This window comes from Corvus hawaiiensis, chromosome 3 (assembly GCF_020740725.1).
Source record: "Corvus hawaiiensis isolate bCorHaw1 chromosome 3, bCorHaw1.pri.cur, whole genome shotgun sequence".
Classification (NCBI taxonomy): domain Eukaryota; kingdom Metazoa; phylum Chordata; class Aves; order Passeriformes; family Corvidae; genus Corvus; species Corvus hawaiiensis.
In genome coordinates this window covers 80,442,539-80,458,561 of record NC_063215.1, presented here as the reverse complement: position 1 = coordinate 80,458,561, position 16,023 = coordinate 80,442,539, and the positions used below count along the sequence as shown (strand labels likewise).

Sequence of the window (16,023 nt, the reverse complement as noted above, 5' to 3'; positions counted from 1 at the left end):
AAGGATGTTCGAATTTAATCAGTAACATCGACCCTTTGTTATTTGCTATCATACTAAAACCACATGCATTCTGGGAAGTAAACAGCTTTACCCTATATAATGTATGTTTTTTATGGAGATGACAGCTAATTTATTAGGTTAGCACTTCAGGATTTTTGACCTTGACTTCCTTCAGCTATGGTTTCTAAATTTTGTTCACCGTGACAGATTAGTGGGAATGTACTGTGTGTATCCACTGTTGGAGCTGCTTTATGGTTTTGAGCTCAAGTACTTGAGCAGACGTCTTTAACATGCTAAATACTGCATTTTTCCATTACATGAGGTATCTTAGTTAATAATTCTTGACATAAATGCTGAGTGTCTTGACGTTTAAATGTCATGATCATCAGAGTCGTGGTGATTCAGGTATCGTTCTCGACCTACAGAAAACAGTCTAAGTGGCTTCCTGCATAATGTTACTTATCTGATCTTGCATTTTAAAGTATGCATTTATTAAGATGATAAATAGTAGATGTTATTAAAATGATGTAGTAGAACTATATTCTGCATTTCAGCTTAAAAAAAAAAATCTTTTATTTTAAAGGGCCTGTTGAATTTGCTTCCTAAACTTTGATAGAGAGGTGGACAACTTTATTTCATGAACAGTGACTTTACAACTGAATTTTAGTATCAGACTAGAAAGGTGCAAATTTCTTGTACAAGTAATGAAGGAACTGGTGCATAAATGCAGAATCTAGAACTGAATCCAGTCCAAGCTCAAATTTCACCCATCAGAAATAATGCATGTGCTTTGTATACACATTACTGATGCCGGGGTTTGCTGCTGTGCTTCCAATCCTGTAACACAGAAGATGAGGCTCCCTCTCATCGACCCTAACAATTGAACAACCCATGGCACTTTTCTGCCTTTGACGGGTGTTAACATTGATAATGATATTCCTGCCAACCTACGGCTCAGGAAATTACATTTTTCCTCCCCATATTTCCAAATGGATATTATGGCTCCAGTTCTCTGTCCAAGGCTGATAACCAGTGCTGCTGGAGGGTTTAAAATGGCCAGGTTCATAAACTGAAACAAGTTACTCTGTCAGCAGCAGCAGCGTACAAAAGATGAAAGATCATTCTTCCATGCACGCCCTCAAAGGGGACCTCAAAGGTCTTTCACGCCTTCCACCTCCTTGGATCCGGCCGTGGTCGCTCCAGCCTCCGCTGGACATCGGGCCAGCACGGCTGCGGGGAGTTGGCACCTGCTGAGGGAAACCATCTTCCTCTCAGCAGCATGGTTTTTCTTCTGTCTCTGTCTGCCAGCGGTGTGGGAACGAGAGCTGCAGGGACCGCGGCACCCGCAGCGAGCGGCCGCAGGTAGCGCCTGACAGCTCCGCCACGGGGCCAGCGAGGGGGCGGCAGCTCCCGCCGCGCCCCCATCACCGCCCCGCCTCGGGATAAACGCGGCCCCTCGCGGGGAACTGTGGAGACGTAGTTTCCACGGTGTCGGAGGGAAGTGCCGCGGTCTCACAGCCCGTCCCGACCCCGCGGCCGCGGGAGAGAGGGGGGAACCCGCACCGGGAGCCGCCCCCTGCCCGGCCGCGGCGGAGCGAGCGCCTCTGGCGCGGCCGGTCCCTCCTGCCGCGCCGTAGCGATGCTGCCGGCGCCGCTGCCCTCGGAGGCTGTTCCCAAGATGGCGGCCGCGCGGGCGGCTCTGCGCGGCCGCGCTCCTGCAGCCGGGTAGGAACCCGCTCCCCTCCTCCTGCTGCTCCTGCTCCTCGCTGCGCCCCCGCGCCGCGCACTGGGGCCCGCCGCCATGCCGGCGCCGGTGCATGCATGAGAGACGCCGCCGCGCTGGTCTGTGCCGCCGCCGCCGCCATGGAGGAGCCGCCACCGCCGCCGGGGAGGTCAGTACCCAGCGCTGCCTCACAGGGAGCTCCCTGCAGGGAGCGATGCCGGGCGGGGGCTGCGAGCGCCGGGGCCGGGGGTGCACGCTCTGCCCCCCCGCCCCCGGCTCCTCCGCGTTGCAGAACCTCTGTCTGCTGCTGCTGCTGCTGCTTCAGCGCTTCTGCAGAGCGCCCACGGACCGAGAAAGTGCTTCGATAAGAAATCTCTAGTGGCTGCGGTGGGTAAGGCAGTGTTTTGTGGGCGCTTTGCAATTAAAGCAAATCGTTTCCTTCGCCCCCAGCCTCGCAGCAGTGCGGGCGGGTGTGTCGGGGCACTGCCGAGCCCGGCTCTCGGGGTCGGGCCGGAGGTCCGGGGGCTGCAGAGAGGAGGGGGAACAGCAGCTGGAGCCCGCGGGAGGCTGACGGAGCGTGACCTGTGCTCCTCGACTTGTGAACTGCAGCGATGGAAGCGCTGCCCTCTGGAAGGGTGTCTCGTGTTTATAGCAGCCTTGATTAAAATCGGGTTTTCTTTAGAGTGCCGGTAAAACAGCAGGGTCACGGAGTATCGCTGCTGGCAACATTGCAATCGATAGTTGTAAGAAGATGGGGTTTAAAAAAAAAATAAAGAAAAAGCGTTCACAAAGAAGTGTTGTGATGCTTCAAAGCTTTCTGCAACTGCTGTCACCTCCTGAATATGCTGACCTGCAGATTGGCTTTTTGCAAGTCTCCATCTGTGTCCTGCTGAGAGATGGGGATGCAAATTACTTTATGCTTTAGTGTTTCCAGCTGGCTGTAGAAGTATTGCAGAAGTTCAAGTTATTAATTCCGTGGCAATTATTTCTCATTTTAAAATAACATCCTGTTGATGCACTTCACTTCTCACTAGGAAGCATTCAGGAAACGTTTTTAAAACGCTTGTGTGATCAATTAGTACTGTAAGGCAGTAGTCAGGTGCACTGTGTACCAGGTGTGCTGTGCAAAAAATCTGCTGTCGTGTTGCTGAGATGGTTCTTGAATATTGCGAGCTGCTGCTTTGTATTGATGGAATAAAAGGGAAGTTGTGATGTGCTCCTGTTTGGGTCAAGGCTATGGAGTTAACAATGCCTTTGAGTTTGCATTAATGATTTGTTTTTCTGTCATGAGAATGCCAAAATCAGAAGATATATAAAACTAATTAGATTTAACAGAAATATTATGAAATACAATTGCTATAGGGCAGCTGAATTAATAAGCTTCTAAGTTACTTTTTCAAGGACTCTTCAAAGACTTAATACTGCAGGTTCAGCAGAAAATGACTTAAAATAAAGTTTGTCCAACAGCATGACCCTAGACCTGGGCTGTCTTCATGTAGAAGAGTAATCTTCAGAGGCTGCATGGAAAACACCCAGGCATTTCCTGTGCAGGGCCATTTCTGACCTCTGCTGGATTCTGCTTATTACAGGACAGTTTATATGAGTCGGATGTGGGTGTGGATAATGTGGTGACAACTTCACCCAGCAAATGAAAATTGAATTAGTTATTTCAGAGTGAGCTGGTGGGTGGGAAGGGGATGTCTCAAAACAATTAGGTAGCCTTAATTTGTGTAGGGTAATGCATATACTCCATCCACTGTGATTCATTTCTCTGTGTACTCTGTGTCCCAACTTCACACCTGCTTTAGAACACAATTGCTTCTCTGGCTTCATGCAGCACTTGCTTTTACTTAAATGTAATACAAGTAAAGTATCTGAAGCTTTTTCAAACATGATTACTGTCGATTTAAATTTTGGAGTCATCATTAGATGTTTATTCTTGGGGCTGTGAGGTTAGAATTTTGTTGAAATCAGTTTATTTTGCCCAGGCTTGGGCAATTGAAATCCATTTGATGGCAGATAGCTTTTAATCCTGTTTGTAGAGTATGAATGTGTTCTTAAGATAATGAGTTCTGGCTAGTGCTAAAGTGCATTGCTATAATGCATTCTCTTTAAGTTAACTTTAGTTCTGATGGAGAAGTATTCAGTCATTCTGAATTAGCAATACACCTACATTTGTTAAATAAACAAAGCTTATTGATATGTTGTTTTGAGACTGCCTCGTGTGAGAAATCTGCTTGTCTTTGTGTGAGGATTCTGTCTTGTTAGAATATAAATGCAATAGTACATTTTGTAAACTGAAGGCAAGCATAAAATATATTTATGGCTTTTTTTGAATTACATAGTCCTTGATCAAAAGCATTTGATTGGGAATCCCTCTCCAAAAGCACACTGTTTTTCCCAGGCCTTCTTTTCTTTCTTGAAATGGACTTTGGGGTGGGGGAGAGAGGGGAGGCAGCTCTAAACTGAAAAATGCTCAGGGAACCTGCAAGCAGATGTTGATTTTGAGAGACAATTGCTCTTTGACCCTGGATAGCATGCAGTAGTTATGGATAAGTGAAAGATACTACTGAAAAGTTTTGTGGAGAAGTCACATTTAAGTATCAATCGTGATAACAAAACAAGTGGAAAGTTTTCAAGATAAGATGTTTCCACTTAGATAATTTAGAATGCTAATTAAAATAGATGTGTTTGGTGCTTCTTGATTATTGCCCATAGGCTTTAAATTTCCCAAGCCCAATTTTAGGCTTTCCCAAGAATTTTCTGGCACAAAATCCACTATAGAGAAAAATGAGGCCTTAAGCATGTCCTTTTTTGGGACTTTGCTCTTTGCTTGGGAGCACTGCAAAGGCATGAAGAGCCATAGGACTACCATAACGTGTGCCTTGACTGCTTGTAGCCCTCTTTTCTCCTGGCATACATCCAGTGCAAGGGGTGAAGGAAGGACCAAGGCTGTGAATAAAGTGGGACAGAATTGTGAATTATGTGGAGGCTTCCTCCTTGCTGGGGAACTTTTCAGTAGTCTGTCTATCAGATTTGTTGTCTCTAGGATGACAATGAATTGGGCTGTCAGTCTGCAGTATCTGTGGTTTGGGGGAAGCCTGAGGTTATGTTATGAATTGTGCTCAACATATTTTCCTGCTTGCCAAACTATCTGTGTGTCTGATAGTATATGAGCAGTGAAAGAGTTTAAAATCATTTTATTAAGATCGTAGTTTTAGTAGGAAAAATGATTTAAGTATATAGAGCTTTGCCACAGTTTTTTTTCCTCCGTGCATTTAAATGAGGTAAGATGTAATCTCTATTCTACATGTATTGCATTTTCTTGTTTACATGTGCAAGATTGGGATGAATGACTGATTGCTCCACCTACACACAAACACACATGAAGTGCTGGTTGAGATGTGTTTGGCATTTGTAGCAGTAAGGATTAGTCTGTGTTGTGTGGCTGCTTGGGTTGTTTTTATGTCTGTTAATTAGTGCTGTCTGTGTCAAGGTTGGTTTTACTGTTATGTAAGCTAGTGAGATTTACCTTTGTGGAATGCAAACTGTGCTGTGATGAAAACAAATCTACTGAATTTAAAGGAAAGCATAAGGGATATGCAGTAATTCTTACTTCAGGGAGCTAATTTGGATTTTTAGAGGCTTACAAAGATTTGGCTTCCATGACAACCACATTTCTTAAATTATATACAAACCATTCTTTTAAACTGCATCTAAAATGCATTTTGAAGACAGCTTTTCATACTACCAGCTGCTAGTCAATAGTGTGTTGACCTCTGTCAGCGCAGGAATCTCAGCTCATTTCTTCAGTGGCGTGGTTGGATTTGCTGTTGCCTGCAACATTTATGTTTGCAGGACTGTTACTTTCCTTCAGTTTTATTCTTCTCTCAGATGTTAACTGCACTGATGCTACGTTTAGTCTGTAATTTATTAACTAAATAATTTTTGAATTTTAAAAAATAACTTAGAAGCTTATTTATTTAAAGTGTTGATAATGGTCCCATGCTCACTCTCTGCTTACTGCAAATGTAAAGCCAAATGAGAATGTTTGTTTTTAACATCTGAATTTGAGTGTTAGTGAGTTGACAAATGTTCACTCGTGTCAAGTCCAAGAACCCTGTGTGTAAAGTCACATTAATTTTCCATGAAACCTGATCAGGTTTATTTTGGAGCCAGACAAGATGGGATGTAAGTATTGTCCTGATGAATGTCTCCTGCTGTCTTAAGGTAGAAGAAGGAAGGGAGAAGTTCTGTTCCTTCTGTGTCCTGCTGATATTCAATGGTGTCATGTGTTGCTTTCTAATGTGGTATAAATGTATGGTTTATTCTGCCCTTGGCTTACATGTGCTGCTTGTTTACTTGCTGTTGCTTTTCCTGAGAGCAGTATTTGTAAAGGTTTTCACCATTTTGGCTGTAGAACATCCATTCAGTAAGTGATAACAAGGCCACAGTTACTCATGCCTCTATTACTTCTTGACCTCACTGTAGAACTCTCCATGGGCATGACCACTGAGCTTTTAGGATGCTCCAAGTAGTGCAGAGTACTGAAGTCCCATTGCATTGCACAGATTTTCCAAAGGTCACACACAAGAAGTCCAGTATGCAGTGCTTAGACACCAGCTTCTACTGAAAACCTATTTAACTTTCAGTACTTCACCTTCAGGGTTCCTGTAGACTTTGACTTTATCTAAATGGCGAACTGAAACTTTGGGATCATAACCAGTTGTTAGCTTTTTCTTATCTAGGAATGGAACTTTCTGCCGGAAGAATAGAGTGTATGTGGGAGAATGGGGGAAGAATGGCTGTTACAGATCTTTTTATCTTTTATCACAGGTCTGTGCACTTCCCAGTTTATCACTTTTATATATGATATATTTATAGTTGAACCTAGCAGCTTAACAATCTTTAATATTAATTTTATATATCTCTTTTCCCAATAGAATGTAACTTTTCTTGGTGTAGCTTAAATTTTCCAGAAAATCCATGCAGATGTGTTAGTGCAGATTTTTCATAAATAGTTCTTAATTAAATATACTTTACTCTTTTGGTGTGTGGCTTGAGACTTGGGATCTGATCTGTGCAAGTGCCAAGAGCTTAATTGCAGCACTTACCCTTTGGATTGATACTGTGCTGTGTAGTGCTCAAACATCATTAGTGAGGAAAACATATTTCAGAGATTCTTATTTAAAAAACAAAAAGTCAGTTTAAATTCCCAAATATGAGCTAGGGTTCAATTGAGGTTGAAAAAGTAGCACTAATAGAGAAGCATGAGGACTGGAATCAACGAATATTTTAACATCAGTTGTTCGGTGAAGAGAGCTGGATACTAGCTGGGGGGTGAAGCTCTCTTAGCTCCTGTTTCTACAGTTCTAACCTTTGATCCATTTGCAGCCTCACTTGGCAGGCTTGAACATGGATGTGGAAACCTAACAAACCCATCAACATTTTCACACTCTATTACATGTTATAGAACAAGGGTAGAATTAAATAGGCTTTTTTTCTTTTGAAATAAAATACGCGTGGTTTTTATCAAATGATCTGTTGGGGACAAGCTCAGAGATGGATCTACTGTAAATGCTGTTACATCGTAGTTCAAATTTGTATGAAAACTTACAATAATCCAAGATGGAAAAATGAGTTAAGTTTTCTCTGTTCTCAAATTTGCTACTAAAAAAGAACAGACAGTTCTGAGTATTTTTTTTTTTCTGAGATGAGAACATGAAGAACTGCCAAAGCTTTTATAAAAGCTCTATTTCATTTATTTTTTAATACTTATTTCTAGTTGGTATAATTTGCAGAAGAAAAATGACTTCCTTAGATCATCTAAATATGTCTCAGTAGTGCTTATCACTACTTGCTATGAAAAGATATGATGAATACTACTTTGCATTCTGCTTAATTTATTTTTGAATCATTGTTTGACAGTTTCGTCTTTTTGAGGTTTACCATGTTGTTCTAATCAGCCAAAAGGTGCTTCAATACCTCACCATTCTTTCAATAGCTTTTATTAGATTTTTCTGTGACTTTGTCTTTCTTTTGTAAATATAATAACCACATATAGAAGCTTCTGCCCAGGAATGTAGGAGAATTTTGGGAAAAGTGCCAAAGTAGTAGTAATTTGAAGAACTGACTCTGGTAGCTTCCAGATCTTGAGAAGCAGACAGTTGTGTTAAAATTTTTCTGTTAAACTAAAATTTGCTAGTAAGTACATTAGTGCTGTAAACAAATTTGTAAAGCCTAGTCAGACATGTGCTCGAGGTCTACTGTAGAAATGAAGTGTGTTCACACTTGCTGGGTCCTTCTGTTCTAATTAAAGAGCTTAATTGAGAGTTACCAAGGAGGAAAAGTTGTTGCTGGGAATCAATTAAAGTTTAACTGTTGAGCTCAAAGCTGTGCATTAATCTTTTTCCCAGTAATGACTTTTATTTTTTTCCTCGGCAATTTCTGGAGAAATAGTGGTGATTTTGTCACAGTGAAGTCTCGCTCCAAACCACTGTTTGTGTTGCAGCAGAAATACTTGCTTTATACTGCTCCCTCAGCTGATGTGGAATTTATTGTACTTGGTTCTTAAGTGTTAGCAGGGCTGTTGTAATGTAAACCTGTAGTTTGCAAGAGGGTGGCACGGGTTTCATAGCAGCCTGAGCGTGTGCATTTGTGCAGCCCTACTACAGTTAGTGTTCAAAGATAAACAAGGTGTAAACAGTGAGCAGAGCGGGGCTTTTAAAGGGCTGCTCTTATGTCCTGACAATTTGCTAATGAAGTTTTAGTGTTTCTGTCATTATTTCTATGTTCACAAGCCCTTGTTCATAGGTTAATTTATAAAAAAGCTACTGGAATGATGTAATCAATCAGTTCTTCGTGGTGGTACCAATATTACCTTAAGCATCTTCCTGCCCAAGTGTTCTGGTTTTCTTGTTGCTGCAAGTAAAAATCTTCCTTAGTTTTGTGGCTGACTCAGCTAAAAGTTACTGTTCTCATCTTCTAACATCCCTCTCTTGCCCTCCCTCAACTAGGAATGTCTGCCATATGAAACTTGCTAGCGTGACATTAAGTACATTTGGCTGCCTAATCAAAATTAAAAGTGGCTGAAGTTGGAAAAATCCTGCTAACAAAGGCATACCAGCTGAGCTGGATTGTTTTGGCAGCACCAGTGAAGAGCCAGTGTTGGTACTTTAAGTTATACATGTGCATCTTGGGTGCTGGTGACTTTTGGCAAAGTATCTGGAAAGCAGAAGGGACAGAGAGTCGTGTAAAATTGCTTCATGTGCAGCCAGAAGAGAGTGATTGAGAGCACGACTTCACTTAACACTCAGCAGGTTGCCTTCTTCCCCCTGCTCTCTCTACAAGAGAATGCCAGGTTCAGGAAGGATGTAGTGGAGGACCTTGGCTGTCATGGGGCTGTGGGGTTTTTGTGTATATTGTGTGTATTGATCTGACAGGTAAATGGTGCACCAAAAAATTAATGGTTTTTTTCACTGTCAGGTTGGTGATTGAGGTCACATGATTGTTGCCTTCTGTGCAGAAGGGATGGCAAAAGGGTCAGGGATGTGCAACCTGGGAAGCAAAAGGTACGCTGGAACAGGTTCCCCTTCTTGTATCATCTTACTGTGACTGTAGTGTTGGTAATTTCTGAGGGTCTTTACTGTAAAAAGTTGTGTGAATAGCATTACATTTCATACCTGATTAAATTTCTTTTTTTAAATATTGCTTCCTTTTTTGTTCTCTTAGAAGTATTTGTGCTGTAAGCTGTTTTAATGCAAACTTAGATTTTGTAAGATTTGCATATGCAGACATACTAGATGAAAGATGCACGTGCTTTTTTGCATTTTGTGTCAGGAGTAAATGGTAAAATTACTATCTGTTATAAATAAATTTTTTTGCTCTCCTTTCCTCCTGTCCAGCTATCATCTTTTTTCTCCCAATATGCTGGTTGTTCATTCCTAGACTGCAGAGATAAATGATAACATATCCTGCCTTCCCCTGATTCCTCTGGAAGAAAAAAAATGTAGCTATGTATAGCTGAATTTGAATTCTAATATTTCTTAAAACTGAAATTGTTATGCTGGTACTGTATCTTCCTTAAAATGTAATTTGAAATACCTAGTACATACAGAAATGCCATAGATTTCTGCCTTAAAATATTGTTTTAAGACAACAACATGACAAAGTAATTTTTTGTTTACTTAGATTACCTCCAGTCATTATTTTAAAAATCTGTCTCCTTCAAACTTTCTTCTAATTTAAAGACAAGTTTTAAGTTCGTTTTTTTTTCCCCATTCATTTTAGCCTTTACATTGGTGTGCCTTACATATTACCTGCTTTTATTGTTAGAGAAATCAATGAAAGGTTGAATGTGACCGTCATAAATAAATTTATGTCTTAACTTTCAGGAGAGCTGGGAAATGGATGTGTGTAACTGGACAGGATTAGTCACCTGCTGTAGAAAGGAAAAATAGTGCAAATATACGGGTGATCATAGGAATACACAAACTGAGGTAGAGAAGCCTGCTTGAAAAGCAGAAATTAAAGGAGTTATCAGTCTTGCTTTTTAGTTGCCAACTGAAGGAAGAGTTGCAAAGGCAACAAGTTAATTTAGAGAAGAATGTTATTATTTTGTTCTTCCTCCCTGCTATTTTTTTTATACAGTCTTCATGCCAGAAGAAATGGTACTCTGAGTTCCCCTTTTCCAGAATAAAAGTGCAGTTAGATGATTTTCTGCCAGGCTTTTTTGTCAAGTTAAGTTATCCAGATGTCTCTTCTAGAGTAAAGTAATGCCTATAAGATCCTTGTGAGATAGAAACTTGGAACTCCAAAGCTTTTGTTACCGCTCTCTCTTCCAGCTTAAAGCTGCTTTCAGATCTTTTTTTTGTACTGGTGGGATGTGGCGTATGTTCTCTCGAAAATTTGGAAAAGCTACAGGTAATATATATTCCTTCCAGTTCCTTATCCAAAACCATGGATATTCATTTGCCAAGCAGGAATTTGCCAAAAGTAACAAAGTTTTTTCTCAGGAGGAAGCTGGTCCAGGCTTTGATAGAGATGTGGTACTTTTTGCAAGTCTTAATTTCATTTGCCCTACGTAATTTGAAGACTTTTCTGTTTTTTTTAAATTTTTACACTAGAACTTTAAGGAGAACTATATCTGCAGTTTATCTTTGTGGTAGTGATTCTGCTCAGAAAAACCCCTCAAACTTGGTACTTTTCTATAGCTTACCCAAATTATACTTAGGATAACGAATTATGAAGCCAGACATATTCTTAGTTTCAAGATGAATTCAATTATACTGTTAAAAATCTTACCAAGTATTTACCAAGTTTGTAACAATAAGAACTATTAATATGTTGATAGCAAGGACATGTTATTTATTGATGACTAAGATTTAACATTGACTACTCAGAAATACTGAGCTCAGGCATCTAAGATTCAAATGTGAAAACAAAGGTCAAGTATTTTCATTCCTCTATGTCAGTGTTAGGTTTTAATATGAACACTATGTTTGTCTGCAGTCTCTGGAGGTATAATGACAGGAAGAATATGTGACATGAATACTATTTGAATGTCTGTGCTTATCACAGAATTTTCATATCCTGCTAACAGGCTATTTTTTCCCACCTGTAAGTGCTGTGCCAGACTTAGAATGCATTTAGCAAAAAAATACAGTTTTATTTGTAGAAACTGTGCAAATTCCTGCTGTGCTGTAATAATATAATAAGAACCCCCAACAAGATCTTTTCCTTGCCTTCTGCTGAAGACTTCCTTTTGCTGCACTTAGGGCAGTTTATAGTAAATGCAGTAACATCAGGCACTTCATTTTTGTATTCACATGTGTTGCAGATCTTTGAAAATACCTTATTCAAAGCTGGATTTTTAGTCATTTCTGCTTTCAGTTCAGGAACCATTCAGAACCATGTCCATTCATTTAAGCTTACAGCTTCCCTCAGAACATAATGTTTAAAAAGTGATTAAAATATAGGGGTGCATGATGCTTTCCTAATGTTGGAACGTAACGCTGTGTTTACACCAGGTAGCTGTCCTGTATTGTAGTAGAACTTCAGGTTTTTTCATCTTGTTTTCCTGATTTGGTTGTCTAATCCTCAGTCTTTTTTACCCAAGGTGCTACTGATTGCTTAGTGAAGTTCCTTTCTTGTGCTGTTGGTCCAGGAGTACCTTTACATTCTCTTTTGCTATAAAATGAAACCTAGTACTGCCCCACAGAAATTGGAGCTTCTGATTCCACAGTTTTGCTGTGTGTGGTGTTTAGCAGCACTGACTGCATACTTTATTGTTTCTCTGTTTTAACAGGTGCATAGGTGGGTACTTAAAAATTCTGTTTGCTTTTTGCATAACCAGCAGCTGTTGGGTGATGACAGTTCTTGTCAGAATATTGTCTGAAAAAGACTGGTTGTGACTACCTTTAGGGAGAGCTACCTTAACTTTAACAAGATGTATTTGGCAGTGTGTAGTGCCTGTGTTTTCTGCTACTTTTGCTGACTGGGAATGTGCATTGCTAAGAGCAGACCAATGTAGCTTTGTCTTCCTGCATTAATTATCAAGCTGAATCTGAGTTAAGGAGTATATATTTGAAAAATAGACACTTTACTTTTAAAACAAAGCCACTGAATGTCAAGAGCTGGTACTTGGTAGTTTGGTGCTGGACCCTGTACAGATACTGCAGTTCTTTGTATGAAAATGGCAGAGGGCCATAAGAAGTGTTGAGAAAGAGCCTTACTGATTCCTGCAAGGTGTGATGGCTTTGATACTGCAGGCAGCTGTTTACAGCAGCAGTCTCTGGAGTGCACAGCTTCCAAACCGTTGTGGGTGGGTGATTATCCCAGCTACTGTGTGGGAACTGCCTAACTCAAATTTATTGCTGTGTGCTTGTAGTCCAGTCAGTTGACCTCTACTGCTCTGATCCCCAACAAGCTTTTAAGCTGCATGTGGGATGATAAACAGTAGCTGAACCTGACTTAATTATGTAAGTGCCTAATGTATTTGAACTCCTGCTTCTGAGGAAGGTGGCTGATATAAACGGAAGAGTAAAAAGGTGCTTCCCCTATATAGCTGTCACAGTTTTTAGGATGCCCTCTCGTTAATGGTTGTTACAAACTTTGCAAGCTTCAGGAAAGTGCAAAAGTTTGTATTGGTTAAAAATTGTGTTCCTCAGTGGGACTTTAGCCTAATTAATTGTAACATGTTCCCATGTGATCCTCAGTGGTCTTTTCATTTGTTAGTTTATTTTTAGTGATAAATGAATGTATTTTTCCAAAGGTTGTGGCCTTTATCAATAGTGGTGCTTACCAGACTTTTGCTTCCTATCCTGCTGCTTCAAATTTCATACCTCTATTTCTGCCCCCCTTCCTATTTTTGTTTGCAGGCCTTTAAAATCCAGACGAATTATCTTGGTTTTCATGACTGAGCTGGAATTGTCCATACATTGCCATCACTTTTACTTAGTCAAAAAAAAAAAAAAAAAAGCTGTTGTTGTATAGAAGTGCAAATTAAAGAAATTATGTATTTTGTCTTTTCAGATTCTGGTTGAAACATTCTTGGTTTGTTGGGGGTTTTTTTTTTGGTGCATTTCCGAGCTGTTAAGTTGTTTTGCTTTGGTTCTTGTTTTTACCATACTGCTCTTAAAACTTTCCCAATATTTATGATTTATGCATCCTGGCTACAGTCTTATATTCCGAGGGTAAAATTCTAAGAAGCATTTTTGTCATTAAAATTGAGGCTTGGAAACTGTAAATAGACTATGAAAATTGTGCACGTCTAGTTTTCCTTGGAGGGATTTGGTTTAGGCTGTTATTGGCAAATAGTAACAGCAGTTGTCACATTTCTAGCTTTCACTTTTTGTGTGTTAAGCATAATTAAACTTTGGATGGTTCTCACTTGCTGTGGGGGAGAAAACCTGCATGTCTTGGTAGCTACGAAGAAATTAGCCTCAACTAATGTTTCTCAACTCTGGTTCCAACAGTATTTAGGAACCAACAATTCTATCTAATAACCAACACTATGATCTGATTCAGGCTTGCCAGCACTGCATTTTAGAGATTGGCAGATTTAATTAGCCTATGGTTAGTTCATGACAGCAAATAACACACAAACATTGTAAATGCTGCAATGTCAGTAATCTGTAAAAATTGTAATTGATTTTAACACCAGAGTCTTCCTGCTGAAGATCATAGATGTCTGGTGTTGTCTGGATGAGAAAAATTAATCCTACCATGTCAAAGCTGATGTAGCTGCTTTAGTTCAGACCCTGTATGTTTAGTGCATTGTTGTACTCTAAGGCTTGCACTGATGAAACTGAATCTTTGTGTTAATTGGCACTGATTTGAGGTATAGTCTTTGCACACAAACCCTAAACTGAGTATGGTAAAATTTTAAAAACTTGGTTTGCAACCTGTGCCTTCCTCTCTCTGAGCAGACCAGCCAGCTTTGGTTAGATCATCTCACCAGCTGCTAACAAGAGTGGTTCTGTTGTTATGAACGAGGGCACGGTTGCTTGTTTTGTGATATGATTTCAAGTGCTGCATGTTTTGTGATGCCTGCTATGCTTTTTATCAAAGAACGTTTTACTAAATTACCCAGAAAAAAAAGGCTGAATGTTAAGTAAGTCATACTGGATGCCACTGTGTAGGTATGTGTGTAATTCATGTGTGAGGTTGGAGGGTGATTTGGATACTTCTGGCACTCCTGCCCTCTCATCAGACATAGCAAGAAACAAACAAGGTAGAATTATAAAATCATTTAGGTTGAAAAGGACCTCTAAGATTGAGTCCAACAGTAAAGTAACACATTCAAGTCCACCAATAAACCATGTCATATGAGGGCCACACCTACAGGTCTTTCAAATGCCTCCGGCAATAGTGGCCAAAATAACCATCTTACGTTCTTTAAAGATCAGTTAATTCAGCCTGGTGGAAAGGTTTGATTGTTACGTTCTTCGAAGAGGTTGCTTACTTATAAACAGAGGGAAAACAGTGTTTTCTCTGGTCTTTCCTAATGAGGTAACTTGTCCTAGTTTAAAACTACCTTGGAGACCTAACATGAGTGCTTGCAGGATCTGTTCTGCCAGCCTCCGCAAGAGCATCAGCACCCCACCCTCTGCCTTGCCAGGCCAGTGAGATCACTGAAAAAATAAGTGGCTCCATAAGCACTGGAACTAATGACTTCTGTTTTATGTGGTTTAGTCTCTTGTGGTTGATTTGTCTTTGGCAAGATCAGAGGGGTGTTCTCTGAAGTGTTTTTTGCAGTAGGGCTGTTTGCAAGCGTTCTCAGAAATAAAGCTCTTCTGGTCTCCAAAAAGATGTAAACTTGAGTTCCATTTTCCCAGCTCAGCACTTACAGGATCTGTTTCTCTTACTTATCCACCTATTTTCACAAGATCTGTAGGAACAAATGTAAGGCTTGTTCTTATATTTGGACAGTGGGGGTTGTTTAAATCAGATTGCTAAGACACAGTAACAGTGTGATATTCAAAGGCAAGGAAACCAGACTAAAAGTATTGGTGATTCTGTGTGGTTGTCATTATGACCAGATTGTAGGGCTCGCCGTAGACTCCAGGTGGTGCTGCGGTACCAGCTGGGTCATTTTTCTTGGGTAACCAGTAAGGTTTATCTTCAGAAGTCGGTGAACTTGCCTATTGCCTTCTCAAAGCTGAAGTAGTAGAGTGAGAAGAGTAAAGTGAAAAGAATATTTCATACACTAAATGTTTCTGTGGCTTTGCAGAGAACATAACTCTTCTGCATGCTAAGGTATTTATTTCTGTTTGTAGCAAAAGGCCAAGAAAAAGTACAGTATCTGTGTTTTGTTTGTTTTTGTTTTGTTAGCCTTACTGCTGTTCTACTAGCTGGAAATATTCTGACATATTTCTTGCTGCAGTAACTCAGACTTATTTCACCAGAGCATAAGTAACATTCCTTGTCTGCCCCTAAAATAGTAGCAAGTAAAATATAATCTGTGATTTGAGTGAAATTGAAGTTATCGGATACTGATGCGATCTTGCACTGATTTAGATCGACTGTTTCTTTGCCTCAGAGTCTTTTACTAGAGTCAAGAGTTACTGAGAGTTCTGTAGAGTCAAGTGTTTGCACACCTGCTTCCAAAATAAGTGAGGGAATACAGGCAAACCATTTCTTTTCTTTCTTTGAAAATGGGGTGTGTTCTTCTTCCTGATACGTGTTAAAGCAAGAGAATTTCATGTATGGCACCATTGGGGAGTGATAGTATTTATATATGATATTAATGGTATTAATATAGTTGATGTTAAAATCTGTGAAAAATACTTTCAGATCCC

The 16,023-nt window shown here is 40.2% G+C and overlaps 1 protein-coding gene across 4 annotated transcripts in view; it reads left to right on the top strand.

The window, feature by feature from the left end:
* The first annotated feature begins 1,453 nt into the window (after positions 1–1,453).
* MAP3K4 (mitogen-activated protein kinase kinase kinase 4) overlaps positions 1,454–16,023 on the top strand; it is a 68,274-nt gene continuing 53,704 nt past the window's right edge. For 3 of the 4 annotated variants that reach the window (XM_048299668.1, XM_048299666.1, XM_048299667.1), the window contains exon 1: positions 1,656–1,892. In XM_048299668.1, coding sequence (XP_048155625.1) covers positions 1,822–1,892 — 71 coding nt within the window. In that variant the 5' untranslated portion in view covers positions 1,656–1,821. Of the gene's footprint in view, positions 1,893–16,023 lie in introns of all 4 variants that reach the window. The other variant, XM_048299669.1, reaches the window with a different exon arrangement.